Raw genomic sequence first — 21022 nt, forward strand, 5'->3', positions numbered from 1 at the left:
AATTTGTTTGGCTAAGTGATTTGTTACCAGCCATATGTTTCAAAGCCTCTTTCTATCACCACAGATGCCAGTGGATTTTCTCTCAAAAAATAAAATATGATATGTACAAAGTGGCACCACCAACTCAATGGATGTGAGTTTGAGCAAATTCTGGGAGATAGTGGAGGACAGGGACGCCTGGCGTACTGCAGTCCATGGAGTCACAAAGAGTCGGACAGGACTGAACAACTTAACAATGACAACAGCAAAGCTACTTAGTATCCACTACATTCTAAGCTCATTAAGAGAGTTAGAAGATGAGTCCAGCATTACTAGATCATCTATTAATCTCTTCCTTTCCAAGGTTAGAGTCCTTGCAAGTTACAATCTAGATGCTTCTTGGTCCAGGAACATATCCCTGACCTCCTCTTGTGTTGTCAACCTCTTTACAATTATAGAAGGTATCCCAGTTCATAAGCTATTCAGTGAACATTTTATTTCACTATGATCATCTGAACCACAGATCTAAAAAGTAACTCTATTAGTCATTTCCTTTGAAATTTACTGAAGGGCAAAATAGTTGTGAAAAGTATTCAATGAGTATGTTGACCTAAAAAAAAAACCAAAAAAACAAGGCTGTCAGTTATTTCTCCAGAAATAAAAAATTAGGTTCATAAAGGATTGGCAGAAAATTTCAATCTGGGGGTCTGAAACCATGGTGAACGATATGCAAGACTCCACCTGGCAAAGAAAGGAAAATGCTTTTATAGAAGAGGAAAGAATTTGAGAGAGCCAGAGTATACAAAGAGTCCATGACTTTTCACTGGCTAAGTTCTTACCAGAAATGAAGAGGAGCCTTTCTTCTTCCTGTTGGGCTCTGCTGTCCTCCCCAGGGCAGGAAAATTCCCAATTCTGGGCTCCTGGCTCTATTTAATTGAGGTTTCTGTTTATTAATTTTTTTTTACAATTGAGTCAAGAACAAAACCCATTTTTATGGTCTCTTAGTCACTTTCTCACATTTCATCTCAGTTTTTAGGTAATTAGAAATTGTAAGGCCTTTTAGTAGTAAAGATTCTGGGGTGGAGGCAACATAGGAAGGATTGATTTCTTTTATTATGAGTTTTGTAACTAAAAATTTTCCATGAAAAAAGGTTTCTAATAATTTTCACAGGTGTTTCAGAAAAGATTGTTTTTTAATTGTTTGGTAACACTATATAGATATATATATATATTTATATGAGAGACCCTTACCCTAAGAAGCTACAAGATTATTTTCCCACTACCACCTTTAAATTAACATTTTTCTCATGTAAAAGTAATATATTTTTATAGAAGAAAATTTGGGAAATTTATAAAGTATAAATAAGAAGAGTTAAATCATTCACAACTCCTTAGAAATAACTATTGCTAACATTTTAGTAACATTTAGATAGCTCTTTATGCATATGTTTACATGTAGATTAGATGCAAAATTTTCACACGCATAAGATTATGCCTTAGCGGATAAAGAATCCACCTGCAATGCGGGAGACCTTGGTTCAATCCTAGGATGGGAAGATCCCCTGGAGAAGGGGAAGGCTACCTACTCCAGTGTTCTGGCCTGGAGAATTCCAAGGACTGTATAGACCATAGAGTCACAAAGAGTCAGACACGACTTTCACTTTCTTCAAGATTATATAAAGTGTTTTTGTAATCTGCCATTTTGCTGAATAATATATAGTGGATATACTTCTGTGATGATAAATACAGATCAAAATTAACTTTAGTGGCTACATGGCATTCCACAATGTAGATGTACTTGCTATAACCCACTTAATAATCATCTACTGAGGCATTTTAAGTGTTTTATACTCTTCCACTCTTCCACTATTACAAAGAATGCTTCAGTAAACATTCTTATATATAGTTCTTGTGCCAGAGTATTTCTTAAGATAAACTATTAAAAGTGCAGTTAGAAATGTGTGTGCATATATATGTATAATTCTGATATAGAAAAGCTTGTACCCAAATTACATTCTTCCCAACACTTAATGAGAGTGCTTTACACCCTCCTCAAACTGGGAAATTTCTATAATTTCTCAGTGGATCAGTTATCAGCATCATAGCATGCTTTCTGATTACTGCTGTAGTTTTAATATTTTATGTTCTTTAAAACAACACCTACACAGCGCTTACTGTGTGTCAGAGACTATTCTAGATGTTCTTTTTATTAATATTAACCACTTTAATTTAATCTTCATAGCAATGCAGTGAAGTGGGCACTGTTATTATCATTAACTTGTTGTTGATTAGTCGCTAAGTCATGTCCAACTCTGCAACTCCATGGACTGCAGCATGCCAGACTTCTCTGTCCCTCACTGTTTTTTGGAGTTTGCTCATACTCATGTCCAATGAGTCAGTGATGCCATCCAACCATCTCATCCTCTGTCACCCCCTTCTCCTCCTGCCCTCAATCTTTCCCAGTGAGGGTCTTTTCCAGTGAGTTGGCTATTCGCATCAGATAGCCAAAGTATTGGAGCTTCAGCTTCAGCAGCAGTCCTTTCAGTGTATATTCGGGGTTGATTTCCTTTAGGATTGACTGGTTTGATCTCCTTGCTGTCCAAGGAACTCTCAAGAGTCTTCTCCAGCACCACAGTTCAAAAGTATCAATTTTTTCTAGCTCTGAGCCTTCTTTATGGTCCAACTCTCACATCCGTACATGACTACTGGAAAAACCATAGCTTTGACTATATGGACCTTTGTTGGCAAAGTGATATCTCTGCTTTTGAATACACTGTCTAGGTTTGTCATAGCTTTTCTTTTAGCATCGCTTTTTCTTTTCTTTTTAAGATACCTTTTGTTAACTTTACCTGAAGTTACAGGTGAGAAAACTGTCAAGTAACTTTAAGGTCCTACACCTAGTAAGTGATAGAGCCAGGATTTCAATCTTCCTGATTATCCCAATGTCTCTCCTCTTAACTGCTATGCCCTGCTACTCCTTGGAGGAAAGAAAGGCTTAGCTGCCTAGGAAATGAACCTGGGGAATAGGAGTCAGAAAGTCAAATCCATCTTTTATTTTCAGTATCTTCCATTTTAATTATTTAAAAAATAATCCCTTTGTTTTTTAGGGTATATCAAGGTCAGAAGAAATCAAAAGAAGCTCTGCCCCACTACCAAGAGGCTTTAGAATATACTGAGATCAGTAGAGGGGAAAAAAGTCTTGAGTGTGTACCAATACTGAGGGAACTGGCAGCTGCAGAGCAGGCCCTGGGATTTCACGACGCATCCATCAACAACCTTTTACAGGTAAGCTGCAGTGTACTGGCCACCAGAGCTGTTCTGACCCACTGCTTCTCACAGATAAAAGTGGAATAGCAGCTCTCAGAATGTCTGGCTCAGGTATGTGCTCTAGATACATACAACACCGCTTGGAGTAAAAGTTCAACAAACATCTTCACATAGGTGCCCACATGGGCGAGCATGGGATTACCGGTCCTCTGTTACCCGTGCCTGCTCCACAAACAACCCGAGACTCCTTGAAGGTGGCTTTCCCACAGCAGGTGCATAATTTAAGTCTTGTTTCATAGACAGTTTCTTTATTCTTTAAAGTTTATCTATGTACAGATTATGTGACCAAATTTATGAGGGTTATTTTCTACCACATTCTGCAATCTTTACCTGAAGTTACTTAGAATTGTCATCTGGTAACTGCTGTTTCACTTTATCATTAAAAGATTCCTCTGTGAGTGTGTCAGTTAGGGTTCTCCAGAACAGAACCAGTTGGATCTATACACAGAGAAAGAGAAGGATTTATTTAAGGAATTGGCTCACACAATTGTCGGGGCTGACAAGTCTGAAATCCATAGGGTGGGTGGGCCAGCTGAAAACACGAGCAGTCTCTATGTCACAGTCCCCCTTCTTTACTGGAACCTCAGCCTTTTGTTCTGTATGAGGCCTACTCATATTGTGGAAAGTAATCTCCTATATTCAAAGCCTACTGATCATAAATGTTAATCACAACTACAAAGTACATTCAAAGCAAATTTTAGACGAGTATTTGACCTAACAACTAGGCTCTAGTATTTGACCTAACAACTGGCCACCACAGCCTAGCTCAGCTGACGCATAAAACTAACCATCACGTCAGTTTGATGTTTTTATATGGTCTCATCTGCTAAAAGCACCTTTTAAATTGTTTTCTGAGAACTTTTCCCTATTTAAGTTGTAAAAATATAGACTAACTCATTTTTTATTTCAAATGAGATATAATGATGTAGTACTGAGAGTTCTTTATTGCTATTTATTTTAAAATTTGTGTGACTATTTAGACTCCCATGCACAGTTTATTAGAGTTTGCCATTCTCTCACTTTCTCTGGATCATCTCCCTTAAATACTAATACCTATCCTATGGTTTATTATTATTATCATTTTATAGATAAGTCAGTCAAGAATTAGGATGGTTGAGTGATATGCCCAGGAGTACACAGTCAATAAATGGCATAGCCCGGATTTAAATGCATTGTTTTTTGAAAGGTAATTGAGGCTGATATGTAGAGAGTAGACTGGGGAGCATGTGCCCGGGGTGGAGGTAGACTGAAGTATTGAAGGCTGAAGATGGAGCCGGCTTAAACCAGGATGACGTTAGTAAGGATGAAGGAGTTGGGTATGACAAAGATTTAGGAGGCAGAATTTGTGAGATATAGAAATAAGGATACAGGACAAAGAGGGAAGGGGAAGAGCCGACGATGACTCCTGGGTTTCTAGTCTGGACGCCTGAGACGTGTGTGCCATTTACAGTGGGGGGAGCAGGGGTGACTGGGGGGTGACGAGATGCTGAGCTCAGGTTTTGATGGTGAGTCTGAGACCCCCTAAGGCATCCAAGCAGCAGTGACAGCTAGATAGTTATATAATCAGGACTAGAGTTGAGAAAATAGGTTAAAAAGTCGTCCCCTTGTACACAGTAATTGCCTTGGGAGAGAGTGAGATCACCCAGGGAGGCTTTACGGAGTGAGAAGGGAAAGGACTGACAACAGAGTCCTGAGGAGCTTTGGTTGCGCAAAGAAGGGAAAGTCAGCAAAGGGAAAAAGGAGACTTTGCCAGAAAAACAGGAAGAAAAGTAAAGAAGAAAGAGATATCCTGTTCCTTTTGATACCTTTTGCTGTTATGGAGGACACAGAGATGCTGGAAGGAAAAATGAGTTAATATTTGTGAAGTGTTGAGCACAGTGCCTGCTAGTGCAATATATGAATTTTTGGAAAGTTCTCCCTTTCCTTTCCTTGTTTTTCTTTTTCTTTTATTGAGGACCTAGTTGAGGGAAGCACTGGGGCACTAATGAGGACAGAATCCAGATTGTACTGTGAGTGAGGTGTGAGGAAGCAAAGGTAATATATGCAGATGCCTGCCTCAAAAAGTACCAAGAGGCCGGGAAGACTGACCCAGGCAGGAGGCAGAGTACATGGAAAGTTCTGAACGTAGGACAAAATATGACACATTTTGGGGAACTGCGAGGAGTTCCTGATCCCTGGGCAATGGGTGTGGAAAGTCATGGTAAAGAATTTGAGCTGCACCCTGAGGGCAGTTAAGGGTTTTCAAGGGAGAAGGACATCATCAGACTGTCAGTCTAGGAGGGCTGCTCCGCAGCACGGAGAATGGGCCGGACGGCAAAGATCATCAGACCATCAGTCTAGGAGGGCTGCTCCGCAGCATGGAGAACGGACTGGACAGCAGAGAGATAAGCAGGGAGGTCGCTCAGGAGATGGCTGCAGCAGACCAGGTAGGGACGGTGGCAGCCCGGATTCGGGGGGGTGTCGTGAGAATGGAACGACATGGACGGATCTGATACAGATTTATGGAGAGTAGAAATGACAGGCCTGGGAGGTGCACAGATGTGAGGGGTGAAGGAGATGGAGGGGTCCAGCTTTAGACCAACGTTGTCTGTGGCTGGTCGGGGCATTTACTACACAAAAGAACACTGGTAGATTTGCAATTTTTTGTTAGTATCAATAATTCTGAATATTCTTATAAAAAACTTTTTTCTTTAAGTTATTTGCTGATACAAATTTCTAAAAGTTAAACTGCTGGTAGGTAAAGCATAAATATTTTATACTTCTTGATTTTTATTGACATTCTACCAAAGGGTTTTGATTTACCTGGCCACCAGAAATTTGCTTTTCTTTGCTCTTAATTGAGCTACTTTTACACCAACTTTGTCGACTTTTTTTATATTATTTTACTTAACATTCAGAAACCTAAAGTCATGGCATCTGGTCTTCTTGGCAAATAGATGGGGAAGCAATGGAAACAGTGAGAGACTTTCTTTTGCGGGCTCCAAAATCACTGCAGATGGTGACTGCAGCCATGAAATTGAAAGATGCTTGCTCCTAGGAAGAAAAGCTATGACCAACCTAGACAGCATATTATAAAGCAGAGACATTACTTTGCCAACAAAGGTCCATCTATTCAAAGCTATGGTTTTTCCAGTAGTCATGTATGGATGTGAGAGTTGGACTATAAAGAAGGCAGAGGGCCGAACAATTGATGCTTTTGAACTGTGGTGTTAGAGAAGACTCTTGAGAGTCCCTTGGACTGCAAGGAGATCCAGCCAGTCCATCCTAAAGGAGATCAGTCCTGGGAGTTCATTGGAAGGACTGATGCTGAAGCTGAAACTCCAATACTTCGGCATAGAACTGACTCATTTGAAAAGACCCTGATGCTGGGAAAGATTGAAGGTGGGAGGAGAAGGGGATGACTGAGGATGAGATGGTTGGATGGTATCACTGACTTGATGGACAGGAGTTTGAGCAAGTTTTGGGAGTTGGTGATGGACAGGGGAGCCTGGCATGCTGCAGTCCATGGGGTAGCAAAGAGTCGGACCTGACTGAGCGACTGAACTGAACTGAACAAATTTTATTAATTTAAATTTTTTCCAAGTTCATATACCCTCAGTGTTTGCTATCAGACCTTTCCTCAAAGATCTGCTGAGGACAAACCTGCCCTCAAAGTCTCAGCACTGTTTTTGCTGCACCAGTTCCTAAAGTTCAAAAAAAGAAATCAAGATATACTCAGAGTATTCCTGCAAGGGCCATCACCCCTTACAAAATTCACTAGACTAAAAAATGGCTTCTAAGACCCAATAGTATGCATTGCAAAGATTTGAGCTTGCTTTATACATTCCCCAAACTGTGTTTCATAGGACACTAGAATCTCGTGAGAGTTCACAGGTCTATCCAGGAAAAGTGAATTCAGGAATATTAAGGTTGGTATGGGCCATATTCTGTTTGGTCAGTTAGCCCAGTACTGTCCTTCTTGGCAATTTTTCCTGCTCCAATAAAAATACATCATGTACTGCACTTAGTTGTCAGGGACTCTGATCTCCTGTAATCTAAACAGTTTCTCAGCTTGTCTTTTTGTCTCTTATGACAATGAAATTTTTGAAGAATACAGGCCAGTTATTTCATAGATTGTGCCTTAGTTTGGGTTTATCTGATGCTTCCTCCTGGCTAGTTCTGACAGTGCAAGCCCAGCTAGATTGCTACAAAAGGACATTATATTTTCTTGGGTTATTGTATCTGGAGGCACATGAAATCCACTTCTCCTTCATTGGTGACACTAATTTATCTCCCAGTGATGTGTGTGCTACTTCACTGTATAATAACAATTTTTCTGTTTGCAGCCAATAACCATTCTGTAAAGAGACGTTTTTAAGACTATGCAAATATCTTACTCCTCTTTGAAATTTCCTTCTAGGTTAAGCATCCATTTGATGAGTTTTTCACAAGCCAATCTTTACCATGATGGTTGCAAATCAGTGATTTTTCCGTCTGTCATTCTATGTACATTTATCTGTTGAAATGTCTCTCCCTCTTCTCACCAGGTTATCTATTTGTTGTGTGTATATTTGCTTTTTTCACCTAACAATACATCCTGAAAATCACCTTATACAATTCATTTAAATCTTCTTTATTTATTATACAGACAGATGATAGTCTATTTTATGTACATACTATAGTTTTTTCAAATAGTTTATGTTTTGGCGTTTAAGTTGTTGTTGTTCAGTCGCTAAGTCGTGTCTGACTCTTTGCGACCCCATGGACTGCAGCACACCAGACTTCCCTGTCCTTCACTTTTGCTTAAACTCATGTTTATTGATTCATGATGCCATCCAACCATTTCATTCTCTGTTGACCCCTTCTCCTCCTGCCCTCAGTCTTTCCCAGCATCGGGGTCTTTTCTAATGAGTCAGCTCTTTGCATCAGGTGGCCAAAGTATTGGAGCTTCAGCTTCAGCATCCGTCCTTCCAGTGAATATCCAGGATTGATTTCCTTTAGGATTGACTGGTTTGATCTCCCTGCTGTCCAAGGGACTCTCAACAGTCTTCTCCAGCACCACAATTTGAAAGCATCAATTCTTCAGTGCTGAGCCTTTTTTATGGTCCAACTCTCATATCCATACTTGACTACTGGCATTAGGTTAGGTTCCAATATTTCGTAAATAAAAGTAATGTTGTAATGAATAACCTTACCCATATGTATTTTTGTATTGCTGGAGTTGTATATTCAGAGTAAATTCCTAGAAATGGGACAGCTAGGTCAAAGGGATCATACGCTGGTAGTTTTGTAGGATGTTGCCAGTTGCCTTTCATTGGGCTTCTACCATTTATATTGCCATCAGCGGTGTGTAGGGGTGCCTGTTTCCCCACAGCCCCTTTCAGAAGAATGTTTTTTAATTAGTTCCCATCTGATAGTTGAGAAGTGATATCTCAGTATAGTTTTAATCTACACTTCTCTTATTTAAAATGGAATTGAGTATCTTTTCATACATATAAGGGACTTCAGTATATTTTTGTGCACTTCCTTTTTTGTGAATTATTCATATTATTCATCCACTATTTAACAGAATTTTTATCTACTTTGCCTTAACAGTTAAAATTTCTTTATAAATTATACTATGTGTCATAAATTTTTTCACCCAATTTATCATTTGTGTTTTTTTAATTTTTGTGCATTTCATTGAGATAATTTACGTATCCTAAAACTTACCCTTTTAAAGTGTACAATTTAGTGGTTTAATTGTACTCACAAAGTGGTACAACCATTCAGTTCAATTCAGTCACTCAGTCGTGTCTGACTCTTTGCGACCCTGTGAATCACAGCACGCCAGGCCTCCCTGTCCATCATCAACTCCCAGAGTTTACTCAAACTCATGCCCATCGAGTCGGTGATGCCATCCAGCCATCTCATCCTCTGTCGTCCCCTTCTCCTCCTGCCCCCAATCCCTCCCAGCATCAGGGTCTTTTCCAATGAGTCAACTCTTCACATGAGGTGGCCAAAGTACTGGAGTTTCAGCTTCAGCATCAGTCCTTCCAATCAACACCCAGGACTGATCTCCTTCAGGATGGACTGGTTGGATCTCCTTGCAGTCCAAGGGACTCTCAAGGGTCTTCTCCAGCACCACAGTTACTACTATCTAATTCCAGGAATCTTTCACCACAGTAAAAGAAACCTTGTGCCCATGAGGAATCATTCCTTTTCCCTGCTCTTCCCACCCTCTGGCAACCACCATCTAATCTCTGTCTCTGTGGATTTGCCTATTATGGACAGTTCATATAATATGTGACCTTTTGTCTTTGACTTCTGTTATTTAGCATAATTTTTACAAGGTTCATTTGTGTTTGTGTTTCGCATGTATCAGTACTTCATTTCCTATTTATGACTGAAGAGTACTCCTTTTGTTTACATTCATCAGTTGACTGACATTTGGGTTGTTTCCACTTTACGGTTACTATGAATAATGTTCTATTAGCATTCATATATAAGGTTTTCAAGGATGTATATTTTCAGATCTCTTGTGTTTAAGTCTAGGAGTGGAATTTTTGGATCATGTAGTAACTCAATATTTAGCTTTTTGAGGAACTGCCAAAGTATTTCCCAAAGTGACCTCAGCATTTTACATCTCCACGAGTAATGAATGAGTTTCACTTTCTCCACATCCTTACCAACCCTTGTAATTGTCTGTTTATAGTTTTGATTTGCATTTCTCTAATGACTAAAGATGTTCGGCATCTTTTTATCTGTTTACTTGGCCATTTGTTCATCTTCTTTGGAGGTATGCCTATTCAAATCCTTTATCCATTTTTAATATAGTTATTTGCCTTTTTATTGTTGACTTTAAGGGTTCTTTGTATATTCTGATACTAGATACTAGACCCTTATGATATATGATTTATGAAACTTTTCTCCTGTTATGTGGGTTGTCTTCTCACTGTCCTGATAGTATCCTTTGAAGCACAAAATGTTTTAATTTTGATGACATTCAATTTATTTTTGGTATTGTTGTTTGTGCTTTTGACATCGTATCTAAGAAGCCATTGCCTGATTCATGTTCATGAAGGCTTACGTCTATGTTTCCTTCTGATAATTCTGTAATTTTAGTTCTTACATTGAAGTCTTTGATTCATTTTGAGTTAAGTGTTTATATGATATGAAGCAAGGGTCTAACTTCTTTCTTTTGTATGTGGATTCTCAGTTGTCCCAGCACCATTTATTAAAAGGACTATTCTTTCATCATTGAATTACATTGACACCCATGTCCATGTCAACTGACCAAGAATGTAAGGATTTATTTCTAGCCTTTCAATTCTATTCCACTGAGCTGTTTGTCTATTCTTATGCCTATATCACAATCTCAGTTGTTGTTTTGTAGTGAGTTTATGGATATTAGGAATAACACTACTATGAAGATTCAAGTATAAATTTTTTAGTAAGTTTTTAAATCCGTTAAGTGTGAAATCTCCAACTTTATTATTCTTTTTCAAGATTGCTTTGGCTATACTGGGTCCCTTACATTTTCATATGAATTTTAAGATAAGCTTTTTCTTTCCAGTTTCTGGAAAGAAAAAAAAAGGAAACAGCTGGGATTTTGACAAGGATTGCATTGAATCTATATTGCAGTTGTGAAGTATTGACATCTTAACAGTATTAAGCCTTTCAATATGTAAAATCCATAAATATCTCTTATTTATTTATGTCTTAATTTCTTTCAACCATGTTTTTTTTTTTTTTTTTTTTTTTTTTTTTTTTCAACCATGTTTTATAGTACCAGTTTTGTACTTCTTTTGGTAGATTTATTCTCAAGTATTTTGTGGTTTTTTATGTTATTACAAATGGAAGTATTTTCTTAATTTCCTTTTCTTATTGTTCATTGCCTGTGCATAGAAATGCAAACGATTTTTGAGTATGTTCACTTTGCATCCTGCAACCTTTCTAAACTTGTTTATTAGCTCTAATTTGTGTGTGTGTTTATGTTTTTTTGCCGTACAGAAGCTTTCTTAGCGCTTTCAAGTTCTCAGTCTTTCCCTTTATTACATTTAGATTGACTCTGAAAAAGAAGCTCCCTTTATCTAGGATATGGGAGAGTTCACTTCTTCTTTAGCTGTGCTGGGTCTTCATTGCACCGTGAGGGCTTTTCTAGCTGTGGTGCATGGGCTTCTCATTGCAGGGCGGGTTTCTCTAGTTGCAGTGCACAGGTTTCTCTAGTTGTGGAGCACAGGTTTCTCTAGTTGTGGAGCACAGGTTTCTCTAGTTGTGGCACACAGGTTTCTCTAGTTGCAGCACAGGTTTCTCTAGTTGTGGAGCACAGGTTTCTCTAGTTGGAGCACAGGTTTCTCTAGTTGTGGCGCACAGGTTTCTCTAGTTGGAGCACAGGTTTCTCTAGTTGTGGCGCACAGGTTTCTCTAGTGGGGCACAGTTTTCTCTAGTTGGAGCACAGGTTTCTCTAGTTGCGGCACACAGATTTCTCTAGTTTTGGAGCATAGGTCTCTCTAGTTGTGGAGCACAGGTTTCTCTAGTTGCGGCACACAGGTTTCTCTAGTTGCAGCACAGGTTTCTCTAGTTGTGGAGCACAGGTTGCTCTAGTTGTGGAGCACAGGTTTCTCTAGTTGGAGCACAGGTTTCTCTAGTTGCGGCACACAGGTTTCTCTAGTTCTGGCGCACAGGTTTCTCTAGTTGTGGCACACAGGTTTCTCTAGTTTTGGAGCATAGGTCTCTCTAGTTGTGGAGCACAGGTTTCTCTAGTTGCGGCACACAGGTTTCTCTAGTTGTGGCGCACAGGTTTCTCTAGTTGTGGAGCACAGTATTCTCTAGTTGGAGCACAGGTTTCTCTAGTTGTGGAGCACAGGTTTCTCTAGTTGTGGTGCACAGGTTTCTCTAGTTGTGGAGCACAGGATTCTCTAGTTGTGGCGCACAGGTTTCTCTAGTTGTGGAGCACAGGTTTCTCTAGTTGTGGAGCACAGGATTCTCTAGTTGGAGCACAGGTTTCTCTAGTTGGAGCACAGGTTTCTCTAGTTGTGGAGCACAGTTTTCTCTAGTTGTGGCGCACAGGTTTATCTAGTTATGGAGCACAGGTTTCTCTAGTTGTGGAGCTCAGGTTTCTCTAGTTGGAGCACAGGTTTCTCTAGTTGTGGAGCACAGGTTTCTCTAGCTGGAGCACAGGTTTCTCTAGCTGTGGAGCATAGGTTTCTCTAGTTTTGGAGCTCAGGTTTCTCTAGTTGTGGAGCACAGGTTTCTCTAGTTGTGGCGCACAGGTTTCTCTAGTTGGAGCACAAGTTTCTCTAGTTGGAGCACAGGTTTCTCTAGTTGTAGAGCACAGGTTTCTCTAGTTGTGGCGCACAGGTTTCTCTAGTTGTGGTGCACAGGTTTCTCTAGTTGTGGCACACAGGTTTCTCTAGTTGGAGCACAGGTTTCACTAGTTGTGGAGCGCAGGTTTCTCTAGTTTTGGAGCTCAGGTTTCTCTAGTTGTGGAGCACAGGTTTCTCTAGTTGGAGCACAGGTTTCTCTGGTTGTGGAGCACAGGTTTCTCTAGTTTTGGACCTCAGGTTTCTCTAGTTGTGGAGCACAGGTTTCTCTAGTTGTGGAGCACAGGTTTCTCTAGTTGGAGCACAGGTTTCTCTGGTTGTGGAGCACAGGTTTCTCTAGTTTTGGACCTCAGGTTTCTCTAGTTGTGGAGCACAGGTTTCTCTAGTTGGAGCACAGGTTTCTCTAGTTGTGGCACACAGGTTTCTCTAGTTGGAGCACAGGTGTCTCTAGTTGAGGCACACAGGTTTCTCTAGTTGGCGCACAGGTTTCTCTAGTTTTGGAGCACAGGTTTCTCTAGTTGTGGAGCACAGGTTTCTCTAGTTGGCGCACAGGTTTCTCTAGTTGTGGAGCACAGGTTTCTCTAGTTGGCGCACAGGTTTCTCTAGTTGTGGAGCTCAGGCTTTAGATTGCACAGGCCCAGTAGCTGCAGTTCACGAGCTTAGTTGTCCTGCAGAATGTGACTCCTTATTCCCTGATCAGGGATTTAACCCACAACCCCTGCATTGAATGGCAGATTCTTAACCACTGGACAACCAGGGTATTCCCCACTTATTTTTAAAACTTGTAAAGTTTGATAGGTGACTTTTATTGTTGTTTATTCTTCAGGTTAATAAAGATTAGTAAGTGTTGAAATAAATACTTGCCTATGATCATTAAAAAGATAGCTTTATGAAGTCAAGGTAGCATTTGAATTTGAGTTGACAGATGAATAGATAAGGAAGTTGTGGTACATATATACAATGGAATATATTACTCGTCCATAAAAAAAAATGAACGTGAGTAAGTTGAAATGAGTTGGATGAACCTAGAGCCTGTTATACAGGGTGAATTAAGTCAGAAAGAGAAAAACAAATGTCATATATTAATGTACTTGAATGGAATCTAGAAAAAGGTACTGATGAACCTATTTGCAGGACAAGAATAGAGATGCAGTTGTGGAGAACAGACTTTGGACACAGCAGGGGAAGGAGAAGGTGGGACAAATTGAGAGAGTAGCACTGACATATTTATCCTACCACCTGTAAAGCAGAGCCATGTGGGAAGTTGCTATATAACACGGGGAGGCGAGCCCAGTGCTCCTGATGACCTAGAGGGGTGGGGCAGTGGTTGGGCTGGGAGGGAGGCTCAAGAAGGAGGTGACATATGTATACACACACACACACACACACACACTTACGGCTGATTTGCGCTGTTATATGGCAGAAACCAACACAACAGTGTACAACAATTATCCTCCAATTAAAAACAATAATGAAAAGATGGCATTGAATTTGAAATCAGAATACCAGCCTCTGGTTTGGAGTCTGACACTTCTGTTTACCAGTTGTTTGATAATACAAGTCATTTAGTCTTTAAAAATAAAAGAAAAAACTACAAAAGACCCTATCCACTTCACAGAAGAGCTCAAAGATTCACAATGGAAAGTGCTTTGTGAACCATTTGGCATGTTGCCAGTATGAGCTCCTTTTATTTATTAATAGTAGTTGTTAAACATTTATCAAGACTCCCCTTTCCTTTATTGGCTTTACCTAAAATACAGAAAGGTACAGTGTGGCCACAGCTTTCCAAGGGAGCCCATGCCTAAAAACCATTTATTAATTACACACAAAGAAAGGGGGTTTTGTTATTTCCCCTCTTATTTTTTCACTCTTCATTCCTTTGGAATGAGAGAAACACCCAGGGAGAAAAGAACTTTTATTTTCTGTAGAATGTAGAAAAGTTCCAAAGTATTTTAGAACCTAGCCCATTAAAATGGAGAAGAATAAGGCCAGCCCCACAGAGCCATCACAGAGGGACTGATGAAAGGGCTGTCGTCGGCTGACAGGTCCTCTGCAGCAGGGTTCTGTGAGGAAACCAAGCAAACGTGACTGCTTCTGAAGCTCTTCAAGGCAGATTTTGGCACTAGAACCTTGTGTTCCTATCCAGGAGAAAAATTACAGAATTTCTTTTATGTTAGCAAGAACATGGCTGTGGGTGTGTGCTTTCAAGGGGTATAAATTAACACCGCACTGGCTTGGACTGCTTTTTCACATCTCTGATACTAAAACCGTATATCTCTCTTTTCAGTTTTCAGATTACATTCAGTAATCCCCAAATTAGAGAACTTTGATTTGCAAAGTATGATGAAATAATCTATCAGTTTCTCTACCAACGGCAGAAAATCTGGGTTCAGGTTCCTGCCCTGGGTGAGTTACTGGCCTCGGTCAGGCCTTGCTGCTGATTGATAGGTGCTCACTCGTGGCCCCTGGCAGGTGCAGACTGTTTAGTAAAGGGCAGCACTTCTTACTGGCTCTTGGTAATTGTGCTGTATTTGCTATAAAGTGAAATTAATTTATTAGAAATAATCAGAGTGCTATTTTTAATGTTCAAAATCTCTAACAACATTAGCCTATTTTTTTTTTTTAATTAGAAAATAAGTGTGATGCATGCTCAGTTGTGTCTGACTCTTTGTGACACCATGGACTATAGCCCTCCAGCCTTCTCTGTCCTTGGGATTCTCCAGGTAAGGATACTGGAGTGGGTTGCCATTTCCTCCTCCAGGGGATCATCCTGATCCAGTGACCAAATCCCAGTCTTTTGAGTCTCCTGCATTGGCAAGCGGATTCTTTACTACTGCACCACCCGGGAAGCCACAAAATTAGAAAAGTGGCAGAATGCAATTATGGTTTCAGACATTATAAACCTTTTCTAAGAATGATGTAAATCCAAGTGTCAATACTGCTGCTTTTGGGAAAAAAACAGCTATTTTTAATTAAAATGATAATGTTTTTTATAAAAAAAAAAAAAAAAAAACAAGCCATACAGAAAAATACAGAGAAATGGGCTACAAACCTTCTCAGCCTGCCCCATCCCAGAAGTGGCCAGTGGTGACACTTGTTGAGCATTTTTCCTCTGCATGTGTGCAGGTGGGCATAGATTGAAAGACAGAGAGAGGGAGAAAGAGATTGATAAACCTGACAGCATAAAAATGAAAAACTTCTCCGTGACAACACACCATAAAGTTAAGAAATGTCAATGAGGGGAAAATATAGAAAGAGTTCTTATAAAATCTAGATGAAAAAGACAACTCAGTAGAAATATGGACAGAAGACAGAAAGAGACATTTTACTGAAGAGGGAATACAAATGGCTGATAGCCATCCAAAAATAATCCCCAGCCTCACTTGTTATTAAAGAAATGCAGCTTAACCAAGGAGATGCCACGGAAGTCTGGTGACACTCCATGATGGCAGGGGTGGGGGAAGCAGACACAGTGCGCACTGCCGGTAGGACTGGGAATCAGCACCACTTGGGGGAAAAGCAACTGACATTCCCTCTCCAGTTTTACAGCACCCTGACCCTTTGACCCATGATTTCCCCACTGTAAACTTACCTAACAGATAGATGCGCACAAGTTTGCAAAGCAACAGGGTTAGTGACAAGAGTGAAAAATTAGAAATGCCCTTAAAAGCCATTAGTAGGAAATTGATTATGAAGCTATGATCTGTCCATGGGATGGGATACTGTAGAGCCACTAAAGAGAATGAGATGGATGTCCGTGTTCTGACATGAAAAGTGTCCAAAGTGTATTCTTAATTTAAAAAGGCCAGATGTGAACCAGAATGTTCTTTCAGTCAATGACCAACTAAACACTACAATGTGCTGGATGCAGTGTTAGGTCTGGGACTGTGATGGAAGGTTCAGTTGTTAGAGGTCTTGCTCTCAAGAAACCGCCTAGTGAGTGAGAAAGACCTTAGTGAAGGTGAATGTAAACGTACCAACGTGAAGGTGCCACAGGGAGAGGTACCAGATGCTGTGAGAACTCCCTGGGGGCAGCCTGACCTGATGTGGGATCCGATAATGAGACACCCCAAAGGATGAGGAGAGGAGCCCCTGTGGGGAGAGCCCCGAGTGAGAGGGGGACGGGGCCAAGCTCTGATCGTGTGTGTGTGTGTCTGTGTCTGTGTCTGTGTCTGTGTCTGTGTGTGTAAGCACATCAGAATTTCTGAAAAGATACCCGGGAAACTGTTCGTAGTGAGTAAGCTATTAAAAATCAGACTGAAAATGGGGAGAAGAGAGGGTGAGACTTATAGACAATGAAGGACAGGACATTTAAATTTGTAATTGTTTATTCTTTTCTACCACTTAGGATTTTTTAAAAATTATATGCAGGTACTACTCATAATTTAAAAATCTAGTTAAGTTTTAAGAAGACACACACAACCAAAAGAAAAAAAAATTAAGGCCCCAACATGTCTATTTTGGTGCTAACTCTTACAGCATGTAGGGCCTGTTCTTCCCAGCCTTTTGGAGGAGCTAAAATTGACAACTGGAAAGCTGCCACAGAGCCTTTCTCTGACTATTAAAAGAAACTGGCTCAGTCTGGGGCTCTCAGAAATCAGTTTTTGAATGCCCTCTGCACCCAGTCACTCCTTGCATCTACTTTCCTGCAGGGATCACCAGCTCCATGTCTTTTTTTAGCCAAAGCCCTCCAGTGGCCTTCACACACACCCTGTGGTATGTGTGGCCATGGAAGACCTCCCTACTGGGCAGAGATGGGAGAGGAAAGGAAGTGGCACCCTTGGACTGCAACATGACCCTGTCTTGCACAAGGATGACAGCTCAAAGCTGAAGCAGGGGATGGCCAGCTCTGGCAGAGCAGAGAGAGATAGCTATGCACTTTCTCAGCTGGTCAGCTATAAGAGCGGCGGCAAGCTCGCACTCCATGGTGACAAGTGGACGGAGCTTCTGTTGAATTAAGGCACAAATCTGAATCAGAGCGTGAGTGGAGACCCCTGACAGCAGGCACTGTAAGGCCTGCTCCACCCCGTGTCCACTGCCTGACCCCTCCAGGCGTCCCTCTTCCGTTAGTGCTCAGAATGCCGTGTGCTGGCAGTTCACTCTTCCGCCAGTCAGCAAATTCAGTTCTGGGCTGAGTCTATTTAGCAACTGTTCTCTGACTCTTAATAATTCTTCATTATGTTGACTTGAAAATCACCTTTCTGTGACTTCTGCCCTCCTGATGACCAGGTGTTAGATGAGCAAAACGTGCAATTTGAAATCCCAGGCCTTAGTTTGAACCCCTGTTCTGTCATCAGCCAACTCTGTGACCTTCAGACAGTCGTTTATTCTCCTCAAAACTTCATTTTCCCATCCTTAAATTAGGCAGTTAGCATCACTCTCACTGGTCATTTTGAGACTAAGTGGAGCCAGTGTGCCTCAGGCCCTCCCCTCCCCAGCCCTCAACTGTACTGAGAGATCCTGGCAATTACTGTTTTCCTGTCGGTGAGAGTGCTCATCTCCAGGGTAAAGAGATAACGGTTTCAGTCCACGAACATACTTTGAGCTACTCGAGTGCTCTTCACTTTGCTGTGGGAGAGATTTCCTTCTGAGTCATGGATTCCCCTAATTATTATCAAAAGGAGAAAAAAAGAAATCTGTCTCCCTCCTCCCCAGGAATTGGAGTTCCACACTCAGAATGAACCCCGTGTTTTAAGTTGAATATTCATATGATGGTGTCTGCCTGCATAAATAGAAACATCCTTTTTACTAGTCATCAAGTTTTCTCTTCAAAAACTATCACACATTTTCCAAATCCGCGGGGACAGGCCCAGTTAGATAAGAGTCTGCCAGCCCTGGCTCTGGCTGTGTCTATTGACAGCTCGATTGGCGCTGAGGGAACCGGTGGTTTCCCCAGAAACACGCAGGAGGACCGCAATGCAGCAGCTGCTCTGTACCTTGCCAGGGCTTCAGGCGGTTGGCCTCGTGAATGAGTTTTTTCAATTAATGACCTTGCTCCATATGGGACATTAAAGATGTTTTTGTTTTTAACCCAGGACGACATGCTAGAAGCTGGAAAGATTTAAGAATATTAAATATTCCTCCTCAGCCTCAAGATGACAGTTGATAAACAAGTAACCATAAGATATCAAAAACATCAAAGGATGGGAGGAGAGGTGCAAGCCCTGGGGTGCTTAATAAAAAACAAGGAAGAAAGAGCGTAGTCAAGCTGCAGATCCCCAGTGGGGCCAGTACCTGGGCGTCTGTATAAAGCCAGAGTAGCAAGCAGGACTCCTGTAACCCGGTTCACTCTAACATTTGTCCTCACGTGCTCCAGATGTTTGTAACGGGGGTATTTATATTAGCAACCAAAGCGTTGCTCCAGAATTGTGAACAGTTTGGAAAGATTGGGTGATCTAATCACGAGCTCTGTCAACGTCCTCTGTGCCCCTCCCTCAGGAGGTCTCCTGCCCGTGTGGTACTGTGCTTATCAAACTGTGTCACCCCAACATTCATGCTCCAAGGAGGGTCTTTCAGGAGCGGCTGGATGAAAGCAACTGGGTGGGCTTGCAGACCCTCTCCACCTGCTTCAGCAAGAGCAGCTCCACTCTTACCTGCCTTGCATATTACAAAACCATGGACGATTCTGTTTGGACTAAAAGGCGTTCTTTTGCTTTAAAATCAGAAACTTGAAAAGCAGTGGCATCATGATGTTTGAATCCTTTGTAAGTTGCTTTTCCACTCAATGATGTGTTTTTTCAATATAACCATGTTAATACACATAGATAGAGTTTAATCGTTGTATGAATAAACCACATCATATTCATTCCCCTGCTGATGGGCATTTAGATGGTTCCCCATTCTTCACCATCTCAAAATACTTCTTCAGTGGAGTTGAGGGCGTTTTCCGTATAGACACTGATGGATGGTGCCCTCTAAGCTAGACCAGAAGGGAAGGGACAGTGGTTGGATGGTGAGATGTGGAGAGTGGACAGAGGATGAGAAGCCACACAGATGTGATAAAGTCAGGATGCCCCACAGTCAAACAGGTTCTGTGAACTGTGGGATCCAGAGGTAGCACAGATCATGGGGGACTGGGTGGCCAAGGATGGGGAGGAAAAGGAGCCTGTCAAAGCCCCTTTGACATGGGGAGGCCGAGGTGTTAGCTGGGTCATTCACTGGGTGTTTTAGTTTGCTCTGTCAGCTCCACCCTGCACCCCTCTCTGTGCCCACTAAGCACCGTGTCTGTGGGCCGCTTGCCCTGTGCTGGGGAGTCATGCAGCCTTGACCTTGGAGGAAGAGAGCACATGCAGGTGGCCTTCACCCCTCTACCGAAGGCCACAGCTCCCTACCCCATAACTCACCTTTCCAGTTCCAGCAAAGGCTCCCTCCCTTGCTTTCCCTCTGATGGTAAAACAGCCTGTTTGGGGTCCTCTACTCTCTTCCTTAGGTTTCCTCCATGCAAAGCGTCATTTTATTGTCTTCTTTCCCTTATTCGTCTGTTAAACTGAACTATCCCTTTCTTGCCCAATAGCTGCAGGCCTATCTTATGGAGATCACTGAAAATGATGACGGGAGGAAGGGTGGAGAGGAAGGTAGTGAGCCAGAACCCTGGTGGGGGCGGTGTCTGAGTTTAGGTAAAATCAAGCTGCCCCACATTTTTGTTGTTCATCTGTAAGCGCCTTTAAAACCAAAAGCTCTGCCTAATTTTTGTGTGAATTCCTAGTGTTTGAGTAATATGTGGCATGCAGAAAGCATTTTATAATTAAGATGAATTGAATTGAATAGGACTGAATTAAATTAAGCTGAATTGTTCTGAATAAATGAGATACTAATGTGGCACATTTTAAATACCATGGGTTCCCTTCTCCACTGCCCTTGCCCCCTACTCCAGCATATGGCTTTTAGAAGCTTCATGAACATCAAATAACAAATTAGATCAGACACTGAGTTTCTGAAGTAAATAATGAATACTAAATGTTCACTTATGTTAGCATCTTATACAGAAAAACATTGAAGTTATGAAGATTTTGTGATACATTCAGACCCCTGTTAAGATTTCAGTATCCACTTTCTTGATACTGTGAACATTTTTGCTCATGGAAAACTTTGCATCCTGTTTCCAAGACAAAAAAGCAGCTTAGCTCTCAGAACATGTTAATTATTCATTTGAAAGTAATTTTGATGGACTCACATCTTTTGCATTGACTTGAATTATAATACCGAGTGGAAACAAAATATGAAATCTTTTTGAATTCAAATTTGAGCTGTAGTCAATCTAAAATACTGTGTGTAAAAGGTCTTTGTAACAATATGAGTTAAATCTCTTCTGGCATCAGACGGTGCTCTCCTCACCCTCTGGATTGTAGAGATAGTAAACGCGGGGAAAAGACAAAGTAAACATGATCTATTAATATTTGCATTGGGGGCAGGGCAAGCTTTTTCTCTTGTTT

At 41.2% G+C, this 21022-nt stretch overlaps 1 protein-coding gene across 8 annotated transcripts in view; it reads left to right on the forward strand.

Annotated features, from left to right (window-relative positions):
• The window catches only part of TTC23 (tetratricopeptide repeat domain 23), a 143911-nt gene that overhangs the window by 85717 nt on the left and 37172 nt on the right, over nt 1-21022 (forward strand). For all 8 annotated transcript variants that reach the window (XM_043922537.1, XM_043922530.1, XM_043922532.1 and 5 more), the window contains one exon: nt 3087-3264. In XM_043922537.1, coding sequence (XP_043778472.1) covers nt 3087-3264 — 178 coding nt within the window. The remainder of the gene's footprint in view (nt 1-3086; nt 3265-21022) is intronic.

Source organism: Cervus elaphus, chromosome 13, assembly GCF_910594005.1.
Source record: "Cervus elaphus chromosome 13, mCerEla1.1, whole genome shotgun sequence".
NCBI classification, from domain to species: domain Eukaryota; kingdom Metazoa; phylum Chordata; class Mammalia; order Artiodactyla; family Cervidae; genus Cervus; species Cervus elaphus.